This window comes from Melanerpes formicivorus, unplaced genomic scaffold (genome assembly GCF_026170545.1).
Source record: "Melanerpes formicivorus ecotype bairdi unplaced genomic scaffold, bMelFor1.0.p_v2 SCAF_160, whole genome shotgun sequence".
NCBI lineage: Eukaryota > Metazoa > Chordata > Aves > Piciformes > Picidae > Melanerpes > Melanerpes formicivorus.
The window spans coordinates 131,747-155,611 of record NW_027142512.1 but is presented as its reverse complement, the minus strand read 5'-3'; the positions used below and the strand labels follow the sequence as shown (position 1 = coordinate 155,611).

The 23,865-nt window shown below is 49.4% G+C and overlaps 3 protein-coding genes across 3 annotated transcripts in view; 2 read left to right on the top strand and 1 right to left on the bottom strand.

Annotated features, from left to right (window-relative positions):
- The window catches only part of LOC137457128 (zinc finger protein 850-like), a 386,697-nt gene that overhangs the window by 347,972 nt on the left and 14,860 nt on the right, over nt 1-23,865 (top strand).
- On the top strand, nt 5,885-6,817 carry LOC137457139 (olfactory receptor 14A16-like). The gene has a single exon (XM_068168937.1). The coding sequence runs from the start codon at nt 5,885-5,887 to the stop codon at nt 6,815-6,817; it is 933 nt and encodes a 310-aa protein (XP_068025038.1).
- On the bottom strand, nt 17,979-18,965 carry LOC137457149 (olfactory receptor 14A16-like; the record flags this gene model as incomplete). The annotated part of the gene is made up of 1 exon (XM_068168949.1): nt 17,979-18,965. A coding segment is annotated over exon 1 (987 nt), but the record flags the coding sequence as incomplete, so codon positions are not given.

Here is a 23,865-nt window from a genome sequence, read left to right as displayed (position 1 = left end):
AGAACGGTGCCGACCGTGTGGCTGTGCCGCGGGGTTGCTGCTTCTCCCAGAGCACAAAGGTCCTGGAGCCTCCCAGGGGAAGCTTCAGAGGCTTTTGCCGCTGGCTCCACGAAGCGCAGCACCTGGCAAAGGTTCCCCGCTGTGGGGGCTGTAGCGCTTCAGGACCGGTGGTGCACAGGGGCTGCCATGGTTTCCTCCCGTGGCGATGGCTCATGCGGCAGTTGACCCCACGCTCCACGGCACTGCCCCCAGCCGGGCAACAGTGGCAATGTGCAGCGAGGCCTTCTGGAGCTGCTTCAAGTCCCGGGCGAGGCGGACCGTAGTGGCACAGAGACGCACGCAGGCATAGGCACGGACACCAGCGTGGGGGGCACTTGTTTACCAAACAACTCCTATTTACCATTTGCCCCAAAGAATTCTGCTCCAGTCAGCATCCACTGCTAACACAATAATTAACCAATCAGCTGATACTTTGCCAAATGAGCATAAGCACATGCCATAAACAGGGCAAACAAACATGTAGCCTGGGCCTTGTTTGCCACAGGGGTGGAAACATGCCCAGGCAGATTGTTGTCCTGGACTCAGTGGTGCCAAGGTCCTGTCCCCCCCGCCCCAACTCCAGAAGGGAGGGGGGACAAAGGGGGTTTGAGTCACACACAGAAGTATGTTCTGGTAATATTTGGGGCACCATCCTTGTCATAAGCACCATTCACTGTGAGGGGCAGCTGATCCTGGCACAGGCTGCTTCTCTGACACAGCTGCCATGCCAACTCAGCAGCTCCTTCTGGCAGCTCCTGATCCAAAGAAGAGAGATTCCAAATGTGTCCAGAGATGCAACCTAACTGATTAGCAAACATTGACTGCCTGAAGTCAAGGAACCTCTGTGGGAAAAACACTCAGGGTGTGCATCCATCCAGGCTGTCGCCACCCCATAATAAGGAACAAACACACAGTGTGGGCAGCACCAGGAGGAAAGGAAAAGTCTTGGAGATGTGGCAGTAATGGCAGGGAAAGATTACCCTTCAGCTGGTCAGGAATCTGTCCCCCTGGGGCAGTGCTCCCAAATACAACTGTGGCTGATCAGTGAGAGACTCCAAGTTGGGTCCAAGGAGATGTGAAATGGCACAAATGAAACAATGCTGCAAAGGAAAGGGCCTCTGCTTGGCACAGCTTTGCCTGATGCTTTCTGCCTTGCTCAGGAGAAAGTGAAGCAGAAAAGGCCATGGTGAAGATCTCTGCTCTCCCAGTCCTCTGGAATAGGACTGCAGGTGCAGGATCAGCTTCCCAGGGAGGAGTGAAACAGGTTGCAGAAATAGCTGCTCATTAGGGAATGGCTCCAGGCATGGTCTTTGCCTCAGAAGGAGGAGTGGTCACAGGACTGAGCACAAGCTGTTGTGTTTCCATGGATCAGAGAGGAAGGACATCCATAGACATGGGTGAGAGATGGGAACAAAGCAGGATTGTGCAGGAAGGAGGATCCAGCACAAGTTCTGCACCATGAGGGTAGTGGAATACCAGAACAGGTTGCCCAGAGAGGGGGTTGGGGTCCTATGGGAGATATTGAAGGTGAGGCTTGACAGGGCTCTGGGCAACCTGATCAAGTTGAGGATGTCCCTGGGAAGGTTGGACAAGATAACCTTTGGAGGTCCCTTCCTGCCCAGCCCATTCTATGATCAATGAGATATGGGAACCAAGCAGATTCTGCATGAAGTGCAAAAGGAAGACACCACCTGGGGCTTCTCAGAGCTCTGGGCCTGGCTGTGGTTGTGGATTCCTGCCTTGGGCTTCAGTCTCAAGCAGTTGGTTGGAGCAATAACCCTGAGCTTGTTCCCCTTTGTTTGCATGGCTGTTAGAGTGCAGGGCATGTGTGAGTGCTGGTCTGCTTCAGGGAGCAGAACAGGGGACAGCAAGGACCTTTCTGGGAAGAGCTGGGGCAAATGTCACCTTCAAGAGCAGGCCCTAAGCCTCTGTCTTCTCCTAAGCTCCCATTCTAAGGACCAGACCTAAGGCCTGTCTGCATTTCATAGAGCAATACTGAGCAAGACTTTCCTGAGGTTGTTTTCCCTTCTTTCTGTTGCTTTTTGGAGACTCTTGAGTTTCTCATTCCATCAGCTGGGCAGGAGATGTTGTCACCTTTCACTACACAGAGTCACCCAGGTTGAAAAAGACCTCAGAGATCATTAAGTCCAACCATAACAGGACTCCTTCCCAGCACAGATTGTGTCCACTCCCAGGAAAGGCTACACCACCTGAAGCCCTCCAACCACTCATCTGTATCTCCTCCCAGTACAACCTATATCCCCTTACCCACTCCCTGACAGGCTAGGCCCAATCCCACTACAAACTGTCTGCCTGACCTTTGGAGCTGGAGGTTCTAGTGTTTTCCAGGCCCAGCCAGAAAGGCACCACGGCATCTGGAAGGAGGCATTCCAAATGCCCTTGGATGGAGGAAACCCTGAACTCAGTGAAGAAGGCGAACTGCAGCTGGCCTGTGGCAGGAGGAGTGAGGACACCCAGACACAGAAGTTGTCCTTCCCATGGACTCAGTACTGCTGTGGCCACATCTGGATGCTTGGTGTCTAAGAGTGGGGTTCTGCAGTGTGATGGAGAAGGGAGGAACTGGGGAGGCTGCAGAGGAGATCTGCCAGGATGGGAGCTGACATCTCTGTGGGGAGGCTGAGGGACAGGGGCTGCTTCAGCCTGTGGAATGGAGGCTCAGGGCACTGACACAGCAGTGTGCACATGGCTGAAGGGTGGTTTCAAAGAGGATGGAGCTCTTCTGGGGAGTGGGAAGAGACCAAAACCTCCACAAAGTGCATCTTGGAAGATTCAGAGTGGAGATGAGGCCAAAGAAATATCCCTCAAAGGGCAGAGCTGCTATGCATGAGGCCATTCAGAGATATTAGCAAATGGCAGGGAGAGCTGAGACAGCTCAGGAAAGGGATGGAAATGGCAGGGGGAGAGCTGGGAGGAGAAGCAAGATTGGTGTCAGCAGACTGAAGGGAAAGAGCTGCAGGCATGGGACATTGTAGGACAGGCTGCAGTAGGGATGGCCAAGGGCTCTGGCAAGGCTGAGAGGCTCAACAGGACCAAGTTCTTTGTGCCCTTGGATCTGGCAGTTGCCTCTGCCACCAAGGCCTGTGAGGAGGAACTTGGCTTTGAGGCTTTGAGGTGGTTCTATTGCAAGGGCAGTGGTCAGGGTTTGGCCTTTCTGCTTCCTAGAACAAAAGCAAGCTTTTCTCCCTTGTACTTTGCCTTTGTCTCCCTGCAATCCTGGCCTCTAACAAGCTGCTCTAACGAGTCCCTGGGGAGCCTTTGTCAGTAACAAGCCTCAGTGAGGCCAATCAGTGCTTCAAGGTACTTTCGAGTTTGCTTCTGACTTGGACTTCTTGAGAAGCTTCTTGGCAGTACCTTGGCAGAGTCTCCTGGCAGTACCTAAGGATGATGTAATCAGCCCCAAATACTCCATGGGGCTCATTAAATTCTGCTGAACCTCTAATTATTGCCAAGGTTTCTGCAGCTAATTGGAGAGGTTTTTATTGCCCAAAGCATCTGATAAAAAGTATTTTAAAGGTACATTTCATTCCTTTTCAGCAGGAGTTGTCTCTTTGCAAGCAAACCACAGCAAAACCTGACAAGGTCCTACCCTGGTCACTGTTCATCCTCACTCCCCACTGCCCCCAGAAGTGCCCTGAGCCACAGGTGAGGGACAGGATCTGTCTTGCCAGGGGCTGGGGGTCAGGGCTTGGCCCTTTGGATCAAGGAAACCCCTCCAGGTTTCCTCAGCAGCAGAGGCACCTTGAGTTGCTTGTCCTGACCTGTCAGCACTGCCTCAGTTCTCTGCTCTCACCAGAGCCTGGAGTTGCTTCAGTGCCTCCAGCGATTCTGCACTTGCATCCACTGTCTCCTGTTCTGACCAGACCCTGGGGACCCTTTCCAAGTATGCTTCACTGGGACCTATTAGCAGTAGAAGAAACTTCAGAGTTTGAATCTGACTTTGACTTCTGGAGAGGTTTCATCAGCTTCTCAGTCTCTGACGTTCATGGACTTGGCAGCAAAGCCACCAGAGGGCTCCTTTAAATGCTTTGGACTGGTCCTGAGCTGCTGAGCTGGGCCAGGCTCCTGGACTGGAGGGAGCTGCTGGCAAGAAGGCAGCGCTGCAGGAGACAGCTCTGGCCAGGAGCAGCTCCTCTGCACAGCACAGCAGGGCTGAGGACACTGCCAGAGGATCTCAGGGCAATGAAGGAGGCAGAGAGAGCTTCGAGGTGGTCAGGACTGAAAGCATGACTGGGAGCTCACTGGAGAAGTCAGTGCAGTCACTGACACTGTGAGGCTGTGGGTGCAGGGTGGTTCAGATGCAGTTCCAAGAGGCATCCACTGAAGCTGGCACAGCCACAGCTGATGCTGGCTGTGGGGAGAAACTGTGGGTGGCAGGAGCCACCCCTGGCAGTGCAGAGCAGGGCAGGGTAGGGTAGGGTCCTTCTGCTCTGGAGAGGCTGCTGTGTGGGTTAGAGCTGCTCACAGCTGCAGCTCAGCACCAGGGAAGTTCCAAAGAGATGTTTCAAGGACAAAGTCCAAGCAGGGCGTGCTCTAAAGAGAGGAGAGTTCCTGAGTCTGTGTTTGCAGTTTCCTGTTCTGAGTATAAGGGAAAGTGGGGAGGGAAAGAGAGGTAGCAAAGAACCATTCAAGTTGGAACAAGTCCTTGAAACTGGAGAGGTGTATCTTGGAGTGGTCAGGAGGTCTGCTGGGAGACTCCTAAAGAGCCTTCAGCCTCTGCCTGTGGACAGCACCAGCAGCACCCTGGCTGCACTCATCAGGATGCCTCCAGCCAGTGCCCTGCAAACAGGCAGGTTTCTGTAGGTGAGTGCAGAGGGGCTGGGCTGGTCTCTGTGAGCAGGGCAAATCCATCACCCAGCACACTCCTGCCAGAGTGAGAACCTCCAGGCAGCAGGGATTTGATCAGGGGAGGAAACTGAACCCAACAATGTTGTGGGAGGGAGCATTCAGACATCACCATCTGGTCCGCTCCAGGCCAGAACCTGCCTCTGAGCACAGACCTTGGCCTCCTCTTCCCCCCCGAAAAGCCTCAGGGTCGTGGGCTCCAAGGTGTGAAGCACCTTCTCTGCAGCCAGAGCTCCAGCACAGGCAGAGGAAATGCCATTGGGTGTTGCAATGAGCCCTGAGTGTGCTGGGCTGGAAGTGTGGTGCTGAGACCTTGAGAGAGGCTGAGACACTGAGTGGTCTGTGGTGGACCCCTCTGCTCTCAGCAGGGTCTGGTGGCTTTTCAGGGGGACATGGGAGTGTGATCACCTCCAGCTCAGCAGGGCACAAGCCCAGAGAAGTGGGGAAGCAGCAGCAGGGCCAGAGCAGCTCCCCTTACTCTGCTCTGAGCCACAGGCAGTGTCTTGCTTTGCAGGCTTCTGCTCTCTCTGTTCCCCCTGAGGGCAGCAGAAAGGCTGTGTGTGAGAACTTGTTACAGCCATGACCACTCTGGGGGTGAGATGTGGGCAGCTGCAGTGAAAAAGCCTAAAACATTCAGGAACTGCCTTTTTCTACCCTCTCTCCTTAGCACTGGGAGATGCTGAGAAGCCTTTCTGCTTTGGGACTCTTCCATCTGAAAGTGGACACCAGAGCTTGCTGCTGCCTCCACCATTCCCCTGCTGCAGAGCAGGACTGACTGAGCAGCAGGAAGCAGGAAGAGTCTCTGCTCTTCCCTGCATGCTCAGCCAGCACAAAAGAGTCCAGCAACAGAGCTGGAGGGAGGTCTCCTCAAAAAGAAAACTTAAGTCTCTGTATCAGGGGCTGAGAAATGGCTTTGGTTGTGCTCCATTGACTTGTGACTGCCTTTGCCTTTTGGCTACTGCACTGTGCACAAAGGACACAAATGTCCAACAGCAGCTCCATCACCCACTTCCTCCTCCTGCCATTCCCAGGCACAAGGCAGCTGCAGCTCCTGCACTTCTGCCTCTTCCTGGCCATCTACCTGGCTGCCCTGCTGGGCAATGGCCTCATCATCACCACCATAGCCTGGCACCACCACCTCCACACCCCCATGTACTTCTTCCTCCTCAACCTCGCCCTCCTTGACCTGGGTGCCATCTCCACCACTGTGCCCAAGTCCATGGCCAATTCCCTGAGGGACACCAGGGACATCTCTTATGCAGGATGTGTTCTTCAGCTCTTCTTTTTCATATTCCTAATGTCAGCAGAATATTTTCTCCTCACAGTCATGTCCTACGATCGCTACGTTGCCATCTGCAGACCCCTGCACTATGAGACCCTCCTGGGCAGCAGAGTTTGTCTTCACCTGGCAGCAGCTGCCTGGGTCTGTGGCTTTCTCCATGCTCTGCTGCACACAGCCAATACATTTTCCTTGCCCCTCTGCCAGGGCAATGCTGTGGACCAGTTCTTCTGTGAAATCCCCCAGATCCTCAAGCTCTCCTGCTCCACATCCTACCTCAGGGAACTTTGGCTCCTCGTGCTCAGTGCCTGTTTATACTGTGTCTATTTTGTGTTCATTGTGGTGTCCTATGTGCAGATCTTCAGGGCAGTGCTGAGGATCCCCTCTCAGCAGGGACGCCACAAAGCCTTTGCCACCTGCCTCCCTCACCTGGCTGTGGTCTCTCTGTTTCTCACCACTTTAATTCTTGCTCATCTTAAACCCTCTTCTGTCTCCTTCCCATCCCTGGATCTGGTGCTTGCAGTTCTGTACTCAGTGGTGCCTCCAGCAGTCAACCCTCTCATCTACAGCCTCAGGAACCAGGATCTCAAGGATGCTCTGAGGAAAATGACCACGGGATGCCTTCAGAAGCAATGAACTCTTTGTCCTCTCCTGCAGAGCAGTTCTGATGTCACTCACAGTCTGGTTTATCTGTCTTTGGCTGCTGCTGGTGCTGTTACCCTTGTGAGAATGTTATTTCCCCACCAGTGTCCTTCTTCAGACCATTTCTGATTCAGTGTTGTCCTATTTGCTGTGACCCAGAGACTGCAGACAGGAGCAGCTGTGCTCCCTGGCTGTGCAGTATGCAAGAAAAATTTATTCCCATCTAGAAGTTCATAACAGAGACAGAGGACTCTTGTAAAACTTCCTTTGAATAAAGGGAGAGGCCACAGGACAACTCCCTGTGGGGTCTCTCTCATTGCTCAAGGCACAGCTCCCCTTTCATCCTACATTTCTGGGCACAAATTTCCCTCTCCCTTTCCCCACTGGCTCAGGTACTCAGGATTTAGTCTTTCCCAAAACCCTTGCTACATGTCCCCCTTCACACGACCCCTCCCTGCTTCATACATCCTATGCTCATTTAAATTAGGTTCTCCACTTCTCTGGGTGCAGAAGTTAATATTCAGTAGTCTGTTAAGCCAGTGCTCTGGCCTAAAAGTTCAGCAGTTCAGGCTGTGTTCAGTGTCTGCTATCTTCAGACAGACCTCTACTGATTTTCAGCAAGGTTCAAGGGAAAGGACTTAGCAGAGGCCCCTTTGTGATTTACATACACATAGGAAAGGTGAACTGCCTGGTTCCTCCCTTTCTCTTCCAACTCCCTCTTAGCCAATTCTTCCTTTGTAAGGACACTACCTCCTTTTAATCCCATCAATCCCTCCTCCCCTTGCTTTAATAATTGCCTTTACAAAATTAATTCCCCATTAACTTAATCCTTTCCTCTTGGCTCATTTCTGATGTTGGTCTTACTTGCAGATACATCATACTGCTCTTTTTTATAGCCTTTTCTGGCTCACTTGATATAGCTACAACCTGCACCTGCCTGACTCCAGGATGGATAAGCCATACAAACCAGGGTATCAGACATGGTAGAAAGATTAGAGCTGCTGTTGCACACAGAGAGAAGAATGACACTCTTTTGACCCCTGGCCCACCAGGCAACCAAGACAATGTGTCCCATTCCAGTTCTTTCCAGGTTTGCACTGGTCCATGAGCTATTTTCCTGTTGTTGATGGCTCTATTTATTGCTGTCTCCCCATTGGCCTCAATCTTTAGGCACCAATCAGATGTATTAAACTTTCCACATCCACCTCCTTCCTCAGCTAATAGACAGTCTGGAGAGTCCATTTTGGTGCATTGCCTCTCACACCTGAGTTTGGTGTTTGGCTAATAGTACCGGTGGATGTAGTATACCTGGACTTCAGCAAGGCCTTTGACACCATCCCCCACAGCAAACTCCTGGACAAACTGGCAGCCCCTGGCTTGGACAGAAGCACACTATGTTGGGATAGGAACTGGCTGGAGGGCTGAGCCCAGAGAGTGGTGGTGAATGGTGCCAGCTGGCAGCCAGTCACTAGTGGTGTGCCCCAAGGATCAGTGCTGGGCCCTGTGCTCTTTAACATCTTTATTGATGATCTGGATGAGGGCATTGAGTCCATCATCAGTAAATTTGCTGACGACACCAAGCTGGGGACAGGAGTTGATCTGCTGGAGGGTAGAGAGGCTCTGCAGAGGGACCTCGACAGGCTGGACAGATGGGCAGAGGCCAAGGGCATGAGATTTAACACATCCAAGTGCTGGGTTCTGCACATTTGCCAAAACAACTCCATGCAGTGCTACAGACTGGGGTCAGAGTGGCTGGAGAGCAGCCAGGCAGAATGGGACCTGGGGGTACTGGTTGATAGTAGGCTGAACATGAGCATGCAGTGTGCCCTGGCAGCCAAGAGGGCCAATGGCATCGTGGCATGGATCAGGAACAATGTGGCCAGCAGGAGCAGGGAGGTGATTCTGCCCCTGTCCTCAGCACTGGTTAGGCCACAACTCGAGTACTGTGTCCAGTTCTGGGCCCCTCAGTTTAGGAAAGATGTTGAGTTGCTGGAACGAGTCCAGAGAAGGGCAATGAGGCTGGGGAGGGGATTGGAACACAAGCCCTATGAGGAAAGGCTGAGGGAGCTGGGGTTGCTTAGCCTGGAGAAGAGGAGGCTCAGGGGAGAGAGACCTCATTGTTGTCTACAACTACCTGAAAGGAGATTGTAGCCAGGTGGGGTTTGGTCTCTTCTCCCAGGCAACCAGCACCAGAACAAGAGAACACAATCTCAAGCTGTGCCAGGGGAAGTTTAGGCTCAAGGTGAGGAGAGTTTGTCACTGAGAAAGTTGTTAGCCATTGGAATGTGCTGCCCAGGGTGGTGGTGGAGTCACCATCCCTGGAGGTCTTCAAGAGCGGATTGGACATGGCACTTGGTGCCATGGTCTAGTCATGAGGTCTGTGGTGACAGGTTGGACTTGATGATCTTTGAGGCCTCTTCCAACCTTTGTGATTCTGTGATTATGTGATTCTGCAGAGCTGCAAAAGACTGCAAGCATGGGAGAGAGATAAGAGAGACAGAAGGAGGAGGAGGAGGGGAACTGGAAACAGACAGCGGCAGCAAATCCACTCTTCTTCCATTGTTTACAAGCTGTTGTCTTCAGAAAGGTGCAGATTTTCAAGCTTTAGAACTGAAGTTCCCAGTGCATGAGTGTGGCAATGGTGGCAATAAGCAGTGTGAGCAATCTGGCAGTATAGGACTAGAGCCTGACATGGTGGTAGGCCATGCTCAGCATAAGTACAGAAGTAGCTAGCAGTTTAGCAAAACAGTTCTGTGCCTGCAGCATGTAACTAAAGCAGGGCACTGGCAGCTATAAACACAGAGAGTTATCTGGGAATAACAGGACACATAGCTGCATCAACAACCTCGTGTGTCATTAGTAGTTTGACCAATAATCTATAACAGTACAATGTGTGGTCACTTGTGGGGAACCAATGAAGCTATGCCAATGCTGTTCGCTGAGTCTATATAAGCTGTAAAGATTCCCTTAATAAAGGAACAATACTCGATCATACTGGTCAGCTGTATTGACTCCATTCTCTGTCATCAACATCTGGCGCCCAAACTCGTGGTGGGATCCTCGGACTATGATGCTGCTCGACTCAGCATAAGAGGTATACTCTGAGCAGTATGGAAAGCCGCTCGAACCAGCACTGCCCCAGTGCTGGAAAAATAAGCAGCATGTGCTCAGAAAAGGAAGTGAATCTCACCAGGATCAGGTGAGCAGACAGGGACGGTACGGGGACGCACTCCGCAAAGAAGAAGAGGCTGTGCTAAAAGCCCTCCAAGGTATCCTCTCCATGAGAGGTATTGCTTATGACTCTGGGATTTTAAAAGGGTTATTAGCCTGTCTGGCAATGCCAGTGACGAGCAGTGTGAGCAATCTGGCAGTGCAGGACAGCACTGCCCTGGTGCTGGAAAAATTAGCAGCGTGCACTCAAAAAGGAAGTGAATCTCACCCTGGCCCGGTAAGCGACCGGGGACGGGCAAGGGGCAGCACGCCACGACACAGAAGAGGCAGCGCTAAATGCCCTCCACCTACCCTCTCCGTGAGAGGCATTACTGGTGATTCTGGGATCTTAAAAGGGCTATTAGCCTGGGCCCGGAATCATCCCCACGGCAATAAGCTTTTACTTCCGAAGCATGGGACGAAATTGCAGCCCAGCTGTGGGATGAGGTGCTACATACTTAAAAAAGCAGCTTTTCGCTATAGCACCGTGTGACTGATCGTCATGGACATTGCAATCGAAAAAAGCAGAGCAGGCTACTCCTGTCAGCTGCTGCGGTGTTTGGTTCTAACCGAGACAAGAGAGACTGGGAAGGCACCCCCCGCCCTCCGCCCCCCCTCCTCTCTCCCTGCACATTGTCTGCCACTCCATCAGCATCCTCCTCACAATTTCAATTGCCTGCTACTCCTTCTACACGAATCGCGGTTCCTTATTACTGTCATTTTGCGTGGAAAAATCTGCTCCTGCCACGTCAATAGCGGCAGAAGCGAGTCCAGATCGAACTGATAAGGTGCGTGAAATCAAAATGGAGGTCGCTACGCATTAAGAATTAGACAAAGGAGACGCCACCTCCGCCATCTTGGCAAGCACACCGTGTTTACTAGATAACACCACAGCCGTCCGCACCCAGCAGAGAAAAACCCATAAAAAAGCAGCAAAACCTGTGGCTCGGCGTTTTCGATCCCCTTCATTAACATCTTCCTCTGATACCACCAGCGACGGCTTGGACTTGGAAGTCGAGAGGACCGATGCTGGGAGGCCGGACAGTGACAACCCTGCCCTACAACTCCTCTTGGAAGAAAAATGGAGCGCTTGAAGGCTCGCAATTGGGCATTCTTGTGGCTGCCCCCCTCCTGCACTTCCCACCCCAGCAGCGCTCATCCCGGTGGCCCTCAGCCTGGCGGCGCTCACCCCAGTGGTGCCCCACACCCCAGCAGTTCTCCTGGAGATGCCTCCTGCGACCCCCCCATGGCCCCCATGAGTACCGGCGGCTCTGATCAAGGTGGCATCGACCGACACACCAACGATACCAGCACTGACACCAGTAGTGACCCCGGCATCAGCCGCCCCCATGGCAGTGGCAGAAATGTCCCCTTGCCCCCAGCGGTTTCAGCTGCGCTACACCCCCCCCCCGCCTCCTACATTCCACACGTTACCAGCACTCGGACGGAGATTCCAATTGATTCCCGATGGGGCGATCGGGAGGTGGGAGGGACAGGGGACTGTCCCGCTGAGCTGGTGGAAAGGTATTGTGGGAAATGTAGTCACAGATGGAGAAGGTTAACAATGACTAATCTCTGAACTGACTAATGTTCTTTAACAGAAGCTAGACAAGCCATAGCTACCTATGGGCTACAGTCAGGATACACAACTGCTGTAATCAATCAGTTGTTTCCAACACATTCGTTAATCCCTTTTCACACACATATGTCAGCAAATGGTGTTTATTATGAGGTCTGAGAGCAATCATGGAGGGGATGGGTGCCTTACAACCTGGCCTCCCAACTCCCAGTCCCCACAAATTGGGACCTGATTACTATTCATTTGAAGGATCGTTTTCTTTACAATTTGCTTACACCCGGAGGATTCAACAAAGTCTGCATCTACTGAGTCATCGATTAAGGCAGACGCCACCCGCCGATATCAATGGGTAGCCTGAAGGCATGCTTGAATCCTCAAGGCACTCTCTTCCCACTTAGATAGACTCATTGTGACATAGACTTGTGACATCTATAAGTCTATGGATGATATTCTGATTGCAACAAAAAAGTTACATCTAAGTGCTGCCTGAGTTTCAGCAGCAAGCAGACTTGAAAGTCACACCGTCTTAGACCTTGCAACTCCTCAATTAAGTGACAATTCACTTGCAAATGGCTCGGAAGCCACGCCCTGGCAGCCAGCAGACTCTAGGAGGTGTCACCATTAACCATCTCCTTGGGGCGAGATCTTTGCCAGATCTTATCAGCAAATGCACTGATAAGGCTTTGCAATTAAGTCAGGATGTAGTGATCAAAGGGTGGTCCACCATCCAGGACAATAACTCTGATCCTGTGTTTCTTATTACTGAGCAGGGTCTAACAGGGATACTTGGTTCCTTTGTCAATACCATCCCTTACATACAGCATTCAATACTAATTCAGACCTGACTCACGATATGAAGGTAGAAATGCTGGATATTTGGGCATTTGACAATGCTAATGAAGAAACTAAACAGGTTCTCAGCATTTTATCAACAGGTGCCACTGCCTCGTGACTGCAGGACCACAACGAATGAAGGCATCGACAAGCAGCAATGTATCTAGCCACGGCCATAGAAGCAGTCCTGAAATCATCATGCCTCTGAGAAACCTAGGTACCTTAAAGTGTCTGACTGTTGGACAGACTCAAAAGGGTCACAGACCTAATCATTTTACTCGAGATCGTTGCAAAAGCTGCTCCTGCAGTGTGAATATACCCCGCATGATGACACCAAACCAGGGTCCTTGGACCGCGCCCCCCCTTTCCCCCCCCCTCCCCCAGCCCCCTCTGGCAGCGCACAGTGGACCTGACAACAGCCACATATCACCTTTTGAATCCACAAAGCATTGTCGAGTTTAACTGGCATGGTCCTTTGGGTCACAGACCCTGTGCTCTGTTAATTGGCAGATCGTCTACCTTTAGACAGGGCATCCTTATAATTCCTGGTTCAATACATTCTGATTATGACTGGGCTATGAAAATTATGCTCGATACCATTGCCTCTCCTGTTAGCACTCTTGTTGGGACAGAAATTGCCCAGCTAATACCATCTGAGTCCCGAGTGCCTAAAACTTCCAACAGGATCCAAGGGCAAGAGGGCTCAGGTTCCACCGATATGCCTAATACCTTATTAGCCCTAAAAATCCAAAAGGGAAAACTGGAACAGATTGTAACTGTCAGACACCCTTCTGGACAAACTCTACAATTTTCAATGATTGTGGATACTGGAGACGATGTCATTATTATACCTCGTCATAAATGGAATTGTCTCTAGCCATTGCTCATGGCAAATTCTGAAGTCATGGATTTAAAAGGTATGCAAACAAGCTGGGTTGGCAAAGAGCCAGTGGCAAATCAATCACTGTACGACTGTACGTGTTAACCCTTCCAGTTGCTCTGTTGGACTGAGATGCCTTCAGTTAGCTAGGAGCAAAACTCATTACTGTTCCTTTTATGTAGCGGCTACTAGTCAGCAACCAACCTTCAAATTAAAATGGAAAACAGATACTCCAGTATGGGTGGAACAACGGTCGTTCAGACAAGACAGGCTGCAAGTCGTTAAGACCCTAATACAGAAACAATTGCAACTAAGGCATACCTTGCTAGCCACCCACCCCTACCCCCACCCCCAGAAGAGGGAGGATTTTCTGGTAAGACTTTTGCCAATCAAAGCTCTGTTCTGATTTAAAGCAACAGTGCTAATTTCATAATTTCTGATTGTAATGTCTTTCAGAGATTTGTTATTTAGAGTTTTGCTAAGCTTTCCTAGTAAGCATAATGAATAGTAAGCATTTGGTATTTACAGGTACTTAGTACATAGTAATTGCAGCAAGGTATACCTACTGAGCAATGAGTTCACATTGTAAGATTTCCTTTTGGTTCGAACCTTCTTAGTTGTGTGCCATGGCATTTCAAAGGGACTCCATGTAATATAGTTAAGGTTTGTAGTAAATAGGTATTAATTTAAAAAGTATTCCTTAGCTAGTGTAACATCATTCTATGTCCTTCTTAGACATTGACTAGAAAAAATAGAAAATACAAAATATACAAAAAACCCTAAAAAATAGTAAAAAAACCACACACACACCATTTTAAATATATATATGACAAAACAAAAAATTACAATTTAGATACAAAAAATAAAGTACAAAATAACAAAATAATAACTAATTATAATAAGTTAAAAAAAGAAAAAATAAAATATAAACAACTCAATAATAATAAAACCCAACAACAATTAAAAAACCCAAAAAACATAAAGATTACTAGCAAAAAATAACTATTAACAAAAACCATAAGGATTATTAGCAAAAAATAAAGGATTATTAAAATAGGGACTACTAGATTAAAACAAAAAAATATTAACAAAAAAGGTTAAAAATAAAAAAGAAAAAATAAAATAAAAACAATTTAAAATAAAGAAAACTAAAAATATTTTTTATTAAAAATTAGATTATTTTAAAATTAAAAATAATTTAAAAAAAAATAAAAATAATTAAAACAATTTTTAAAAAATTAAAAATTAATTAAAAATAATCTTAAAAATAAAAATAAAATTAAAATAGAAAGGAAATAAAAAATTTAAAAATGTAAAAATAGTGAAAAATTAAAAATAGATTAAAAATAATCAAAATTATTTTTTTAAAAATTAACATATAAATAATTCACAAATATTTTGTATTAAAATATTTTATTTAAAATAAAAATAAAATTAAATAAATACTAAAAATAATTGAAATAAAAAAAATATTTTTTTTTTTAAAAATTAGTTAAAAAATATGTCAAGAAAAAATAATTTTTAAAAAACTATATTTTATAGGTAAGGGTTTTAGTGATACCATCAAGAGATAACTAATTTCATGTCAACTGCAATCATCACAATAAACAACAGCAGAAGAATCAAGACTATGAAGGAACAGCATTTCCCATGCAGTCGAGCATCGATTACAGTAACTATCATGATAATCTGAGATCAAAAGCATCAATCAGCAGAAGGTACTAAAAATCCCCATCTGAATCGGGACTGAGTATTATGATTGATTGATTTTTGTGAGAGTAGAGAAAATGTTCATATGGATTTCTGTGTCACCTCACCAGCTTGCCATATTTTTAAATAGTTAAAGGGAAAGTCAAAATTAATTATAACCCAACATACATTCTCACTTTCAGTTAAAAACAGCAACAACAACAACAAAAAAGGGGGTGGTGGAATTTAGGTATGTGTGGTAGTGAGAAAAGTTCAGTTCTCCCCCCCCCCCCCCCCCCAAAACCACAGCTAACTCAGTCAGAGAAGCAAAATGGAAAAGAGCTGCATTTCACAATTTCACAAGCAGAATGAACTGCAATGAATATATACACAACATGCAGTATTTACAGTGTATACAAAAATATACAGGAAAGAAAGTAACAGAGAAAAACTGCCCCCCCTCCAACAGAGGACGGTCCCCCCAAAAAACCCTTTTCCCCCTTCCTCCCTTTTTTCCCAAAAAGGCTTAGAGAGAAATGTAATTATTAAGGGAAATTCTGTTAGTTCAAAGCCTATGCTAAGGGAAGAAAAGAATTCGTTTCTTATCTCATTAATCCAAGGTCAGCACCAAGCACAGAAGAAAGGAAAACAGATGTCCAGACTGAGACTGAAACAGACTCAGACTGACTGCACAGAGCAGAACCTTAAAGTTACATTCCTACTGATCTACCAATGAAATTCGGTTAGAATTATCTTTGTTTTCCTTTTTACACCAAAACATTCATCCAGAGTGCTCAGTAGCTGTCTCTTCTGAAAGGCATAAAACTGTCACAGGGAGGCAGGTGGCAAAGGCTTTGTGGCGTCCCTGCTGAGAGGGGATCCTCAGCACTGCCCTGAAGATCTGCACATAGGACACCACCATGAACACAAAACAGACAAAACTGAGCAGACACCAACTTGCTTATGGCCCAGGGCAAAGCTCCTGGGAGCAAGCACCTTGTAGCTGTTGTCTCTGCCATGCCATCTGGCACTGCAGAAGAGCTTGGCTCCACAACCTCTCTAGGCAGGTGCTGTCTGCCTTGAGACTGCCCTGTGCCTTCCCTTCACCAGGCCAGAGTGGCCCAGCTGCCTCCAGCTTGCCACACATCTCCTGTACTGTGGGGCTCTAAGCCCTTCATGAGAGAATTTCTCTGCACTTCTCCACTTTCTCCACCCTCTTTTAGAAATGGGAACCTCACCATCTGATGTGGCTTCCATCATGACTCCCATGCCCCTCTCCCAGGGGCACTGCCCAGCTGGTCACATCACAGCCTGTCCAGAGGCATGAGGTTGTTCTGCCCCAGTGCAGACCTTGCCTGCCTTGGCCTTGTCAAACTTCAGGAGGCCTTTGATGGCCAAATCCACTCACGTGTCAAGGTCCCTGTGGACTGGAATCCCAGCATGACAGCATTTAAGGTTGAGGGCCAGTGCCTCAAACAAGTCAACAGTGTGTGGGATTGCAGGACACTACAGGCATGGAATGAAAACTGTTCCATGGAGTTGCCACCCAAGGGGGTAAATACCACAGGAACCTCAGCAATACCATCAGAAGGTACAACCCCACAAGTGCAAGGCCAGGAGGGTCAGAGGTTCTTTGTGGAGTGTATTACAAAGGATGTGGTCAGTGCTGGCTGGGATACCCTGTGAGAAAGCTCTGCACTTGCTGGGAATGAGTGCTGTGATCAGGGAGAGTCCAAGAGCTTTCCCTAATTGGAAGCTATGAAGTGCAAGGGAGGACAGCAGCAGTCAGGCTGGAAGGGACGTCAGGAGGTGTCTCAACCAACCTCCAGCTCTAACCAGCATCACAGCAGATTCCTCAGGGTTTTACCCAAACATGTAGTGGTCACTGCCTGGGGCAGAGCTCCTGCACACTCTCTGGAAAACAGCTTCCAGGGGCTGATTATCCTCCTGTTGGAAAACTTTCTCTCTCTGTGTAGCCTGAACCTCATCAGTTTCAGACCATTGTCTATTGTCCTGATCAGTGGACAAGAGCCTGACACTTTCTTCCCAGGATCAGAGCCATGCTGCTGCTCATTCCTACCAAGATCTTCCTTTCTCCAGGCTGGGTGAGCCCAGCAACCTCTCTTGGGACTCTGCCTCATTACCTCTGCACACAGGAACTGCACTGAAGCTTCAAAGAAAGCTTTCAGGAAGGAGCTCAGAGAAACAAACCTTGAAGAGTCCTTGATTGTGTTGAAAACACAGGGAAGAGTGTTCCTCATGTCTACAGTTTCTGGGTCACAGCAGACAGACCAGGGCTGAATCAGAAATGGCCTAGAGAAAAACATTGGACTCTGAGTAGGTGCAGTCTGTAATGGGAGAGGGTTGGGTTGTGAAGGCATGAGGAGACCTCCTGTTCTGATGGCAGTGCTGCTCTGGAGCACAGCTCTATCCCACAAGCAGCCCTGACCTGTTCCTGCCTGCAGTCCCAGCATTGCCACACAGCAGCACAGAGCCCAAGCTGCCAGGACACTCAGGCCTTGCCCCAGCACAGAGGATCAGCAGGAGAGGCTGGAAGGGAATAAAGAGCAGCTGAGGACAGCCCAAGCTCTGGGGCTCCCTGGCACTGCTGCTGTGCTGGGACTCTGCCCCTCCACCTCTGCACACAGGCATTGCCCTGAAGCTCCACAGAAACCTTGGAGGAAGGAGCTCAGAGAAACAACTCCCTGCAGGGTCCTTTCTTGTGTTGACCACACAGGGAGCACAGCTCCTGATGTCTGTAGCCTCTGGGTCACACCAGACAGGACAACACTGAACCAGAAATGGTCTGAGGAAAGACATTTGTGTGGGAACAGCATTCTCACAAGGGGAACAGCACCAGCAGCAGCCATAACTCGAGAAACCAGGCTGGGCCTGCACTGAGTGACCTCAGAACTGCTCTGCAGGAGAAGACAAAGAGTTTATTGCTTCTGAAAGCATCCAGTGATCAGTTGGCTCAGGGCAGCCTTCAGCTCCTTGTTCCTCAGGCTGTAGATGAGAGGGTTCACTGCTGGAGGCACCACTGAGTACAGAACAGACACCACCAGGTCCAGGGATGGGTAGGAGATGGAGGAGGGCTTCAGGTTTGCAAAGAAGCCAGTGCTGAGAAACAGGGAGACCACAGCCAGGTGAGGGAGGCAGGTGGCAAAGGCTTTGTGGCGTCCCTGCTGAGAGGGGATCCTCAGCACTGCCCTGAAGATCTGCACATAGGACACCACAATGAACACAAAACAGACAAATACTAGACAGGCACTGACCACAATAAGCCAAAGTTCCCTGAGGTAGGATGTGGAGCAGGAGAGCTTGAGGATCTGGGGGATTTCACAGAAGAACTGGTCCAGAGCATTGCCCTGGCAGAGAGGCAGGGAAAATGTATTGACTGTGTGCAGCAGAGAATACAGAATCCCACAGGCCCAGACAGCTGCTGCCAGGTGGAGACAAACTCTGCTGCCCAGGAGGGTCTCATAGTGCAGGGGTCTGCAGATGGCAACGTAGCGATCATAGGACATGGTGGTGAGGAGAGAAAATTCTGTTGAAACGAAAAAGGCAAACAGAAAGACCTGAAGAACACATCCTGCATAGGAGATGTCCCTGGACTCCCTCAGGGTATTGGCCATGAACTTGGGAACAGTGGTGGAGATGGTACCTAAGTCAAGAAGAGAGAGGTTGAGGAGGAAGAAGTACATGGGGGTGTGGAGGTGGTGGTCCCAGGCTATGGTGGTGATGATGAGGCCATTGCCCAGCAGGGCAGCCAGGTAGATGGCCAGGAAGAGGCAGAAGTGCAGGAGCTGCAGCTGCCTTGTGCCTGGGAATGGCAGGAGGAGGAAGTGGGTGATGGAGCTGCTGTTGGAGATCTGCTGCCTCGGGGCATGGAGACCTGTCCAAGGAGAGAAAAGCAATGACAAGTTAGGACACACTTCTCTTAGCCTCATTGTAACCCCTGTCCCTGAGCTGCATGAGGAATGGATCAGCTCAGTCCCATCACTACCAACCCATGGCAGAGCTCATCACAGCTTCACATGCAGCAGAGACCCAGAATTGCCATGAAGATTCCTCTGGTGTCGGAAAAGGAAGTGGTGAACAGCCCAAACCCAGGGAATGAGAGTCCCATGGAGAGGTGGAGAAACAGGGAGCAGGCCTGCAGTGCTGCAGAGACACTGAAGGGAAGAGAGAAAGGCAGAGGGGGCTGGGAGTGAAGCCTTCTCCTTACCCAGCTCTGCTCACTGCTGCTCACAGGATGGAACTGAAGGGCTTTGATCCTCCTTCTGTGAGCACATTCCAGAAGCCTTCAGCTGAGCATCAGGTGCCGAGATGGAGATGCCTCCAGGAGCTACAGCTGCAGTGTCCTGCACCCACAGCCTCACTGTGTCAGTGACTGCAGTGACTTCTCCTCCAGTGAGTTCTCAGTCACCCTCTCAGTCCTGGCAGACTTGAAGCTCTCTGCCTTCCTCATCTCCCTGAGATGCTCTGGCAGTGTCCTCAGCCCTGCTGTGCTGTGCAGAGGAGCTGCTCCTGGCCAGAGCTGTCTCTCTGCAGTGCTGTCTGCTTGCCAGCAGGAACCTCCAGCCCAGGAGCCTGGCCTCGCTCAGCACAAAAGGACCATCGCAGGTATTTTAAAGGAGCCCTCTGGTGGCTTTTTGCCAAGTCCATGAACCTCAGAGGCTGAGAAGCTGATGAAACCTCTGCAGAAGTCAAAATCATCTTCAAACTCTGAAGTTTCTTCTACTGTTAATGGGTCCCAGTGAAGCATACTGGGAAAGGGTCCCCAGGGTCTGGCTACAGCAGGACAGAGTGGATACAAGGCAAGCATCACTGAAGGCACTGAAGCATCTCCAGGCTCTGGTGAGAGCAGAGAACTGAGGCAGTGCTGACAGGTCAGGACAAGCAGCTCAAGGTGGCTCTGCTGCTGAGGAAACCTGGAGGGGTTTCATTGATCCAAAGGGCCAAGCCCTGACCCCCAGCCCCTGGCAAGGCAGATCCTGTCCCTCACCTGTGGCTCTGGTTCTGCTGGGGGCAGTGGGGAGTGAGGGAGAGCAGTGACCAGGGTAGGACCTTGTCAGGTTTTGCAGTGGTTTGCTTGCAAAGAGACAACTCCTGCTGAAAAGGAATGAAATGTACCTTTAAAAATCATTTTTATCAGATGCTTTGTGCAATAAAAACCTCTCCAATTAGCTGCAGAAACCTTGGCAATAATTAGAGGTTCAGCAGTATTTAATGAGCCCCATGGAGTATTTGGGGCTGATTACATCATTCTTAGGTACTGCCAGGAGACTCTGCCAAGGTACTGCCAAGAAGCCTCTCAAGAAGTCCAAGGCAGAAGAAAACTCCAAAGTACCTTGAAGCACTGATTGGCCTCACTGAGGCTTGTTACTGACAAAGGCTCCCCAGGGACTCATCAGAGCAGCTTGTTAGAGGCCAGGATTGCAGGGAGACAAAGGCAAAGTACAGGGCAGAAAAACTTGCCTTTGGTCTGTGAAGCAGAAAGGCCAAGCCCTGACCACTGCCCTTGGTCTAGAAGAACCTCAAAGCCTCAAAGCAAAGTTTCTCCTCCCAGGCCTTGGTGGCAGAGGCAACTGCCAGAGCCAAGGGCACAAAGACCTTGGTCCTGTTGGGCCTCTCAGCCTTGCCAGAGCCCTTGGCCACCCCTTCTGCAGCCTGTCCTACACTGTCCCATGCCTGCAGCTCTTTCCCTTCAATATCTGGGATGAATGCACAAACAGATTTTAGAAGATGAATTAAGTCTACACAGCCTCTGAAGTGCAAACCCAAACCAATGTCTTGTGACATTGAGGGTGCAGGATATTATGGGTATGAAATAGGCTGTTTCCTGTGTCCACCTTATGCAGGTGGACCCTCTGGACACAGGAGGTGTAGCTTATGTGGCAGGAATAGAAGGCACCCAGCCTCCACTGCCACAGAAGGTGAAGGGAAAAGTCTTAACACAGCTGGTGACCAAACCAATGTCTTGTGACAAAGCCAAGAGATTCCAAAACTGGCAGTGAAAGGTGAGGAGAACTTCTCCTGGCTAGCTGATGGAAGGGAAAACTCAAGGTTCTCCAAACCAACAACAATAAGAAGGGACTCAGAGAACTGGAAAAACTCAACAGCTAAGGCTGTGCAGTGTTGGTGGCCAAGAGAAAGGATGACACCAAGATGTGCTCAAGCACCAGCCCTCAGCAGAGGCTACTTGATTCATACACATCATGGCTTATATATTTTTCTTTCTGTGTCCATATGCCCTTTGTACTTAAGTTTAGGCTTGGTGTCCAGACACCTCTCTCCCCCTTTTGGTAGCCTGGGGAGTTATCTCTGTTTCTTCCTTTGTTGTTCACAGATCTTCTTTCCTGGAGTTGTTTACATTCCTGATTCAAGGGCAGAGCTCTGCTTAGTTCAAGGTTAAAGCTGCCCATGGCCCCCTGCTTTATCTACAATTCCTCCTGTTTGCCCAGGGCTCATTCTCTTCTGCAGGGCCCTTTGCAGACATGAGAATGAACAGGGCACTGCCAACACCAGGATTAATCCAATCAGCAATATTCACAACCCAGTTTGCAATACTCTTATGTCTATGTTTAGAATGATCACTTCAGTGTGTACCACACAGATCATCAAATTCTGCCCAGCCCTGACTGTGAGCTGATAACAAAGAACCAACAGCAGCTCGATTTTGCAGCCTGGCATGGCTGACACTGTCCTCATCAGTGGCTAATTCAAGCAAGACTTTTGATGTTTCCTTGTCTTGTTTTGCAACCCAAGATGCCAGTTCCCTTAGCTGAGCTGGTGCTTTGCTGTAGCAATTTGAAGCAAGATTATCCTGGCTGCTGTGTGTTCAGCTTTGTTCTTCATACCTCCATGATCATCTCATTCAGCTGTTAGCCTAAGTCTGCATGGCTTTAAGGCAAAGTGAGTGTGATTAAAGATCATAGTACTAGATCAGCTCCAGATCTATGCTGCAGGCACACACAGCTTTCTGCCTGTATGGTCCCTGAAATATCTAATTCTTGAAGCTCTAATGAGGCCAAGAACAAATTATCATCCCACATGTCCTGATGCTCAAAGCACCTTACTGTTGTGCTACAATTTAATCTTGACAGGCATTTAAATTCCAGGTTTGATTTAATGCATGCAGCAGTGCTGCCCAAATGTTTTGCTATCCCATGGAGTTAGTGGATGTGGGCTCAGGGCATTGTTTCCATTGACCATGCTCTGGAGTAGGCTGAACACAACAAGCAGGGATCTGCTGGACCCTGGCACCTGTGGAAACACATGGCCCCAGGCCACAAGATCCCAGGAGCCTTCCCAGTCAAGGGTCTGTAAATTGCAGACCCACACTGGGGCCTTTTTTGCCAAAGGATTGCTCACAGACTGCAATGACAAGAAATGAGTTACTGTGACAGGGTTCATACCACTCTGAAAGATGTTTATTCAGGGTATAGACAGCTTTCCACAGCCTGCTGTGTGGTGTCTCCCCCAGCATTCCCCCTTTCTGCTTTTCAAGCATAGTTTGAAGAATGTGATGGGCAGGTTCAGTTATAGCCTGTCCTGTGGGGCAGTGGGGTGTGCTGGGAACATGAGGAGCCCCCCACTGGCGTACAAACGCTTGTGGTCTAGAGGTGACATAGCCGGGGCCGACATCAGCTCTGGTTTGCTGTGGAATGCCTGGGGCAGAAAAAGCTTTTCTCCAGGGCATAATTCCATCTCAGGCCTTTTCACCACCCTGTAGGGTAGCCCATATCCCAGCAGAGAATGTGTCAACTGAGACAGGGACATATTTCAAAGGCCCAGACTCGGGCATGTGAGTAACATCAGATTACCATAGCTGTAGGCTCTGTAGTCCCCTGGGATTGACACCAGCTGGCTGGGTGGGGGAAGAAATGTTGACGATCTGCACAAGAGGCCACAATATCTCTTGCTGAAGACAACAATATGCTAAACTGCCTCTGCAGTGTGTGAGCCCCTTGGTGGAAAAAGGCATGGGATTGAGCTGCTTGCTGCCACATCAGACATAGGCACAGGCCAGACAGGCACCATCAGGGCATCAGCTGTGGTGTTTCCCTTGGACACAAATCCTGGCAGCCCTGTGTGGCTATGAGCATGCAGCACATAGAATGGTTCTGTTGACTTTGCAGCACAAGCCATAGGGCTTTTAGCAAATTAAACAAAGATTTGTTGTTAACCTCCTTCAGCAGTGCCTGGTCCAACCACTGCACAAGGTTACAAGCACACTGCGAGTCAGTGACAATGGTTATGGACTTGTTAGGCCACTTAGTAAAGGTCATTGCCACAGCTTTTAACTCCAGGAGCTGAGGTGAACCATCCTGATAGGCTAGGAGCTCCTGCCACTTCCCCTTTTGTTGCCAGACAGCAACTGCTTTCCCTGTTTTCCCTGAACCATCAGTGAAGATTGTCTTTCCTGGGACTGGTGTCACGGAGAACCAAGTTGGTTCCACTCCTTGCAGCCCTCCACGTAGCTGCAAAAATCGATGTGCCTAGCATGCAGCAAAACCTTCCTTGGGTAATCTATCAGGGCCATTTGCAACTCAGGGCTGTGTGCCATACAGCAGTCCAGATGTTCTGACATTAAAGACAATGTCAGAGTGGCAGGGTCTGGTCCTAAGAGTTGAACACACCGTTGCCTGGCTTTGCACACAACTGAGCAACCAGCTCCATTTGAGTGCTCACTGTTTGCTTTGGGTGAAATGGTAAAAATACCCATTCCAGAAAATGCAAAGGATGTGGCCAGTGTTCATTCCATTGTGCTGTGAGAGCTAGAGGATGACCTTGGGAGATAAGCACATAAATGCTGACAGGTGCTGCTTCTGCTACCCGATGGGC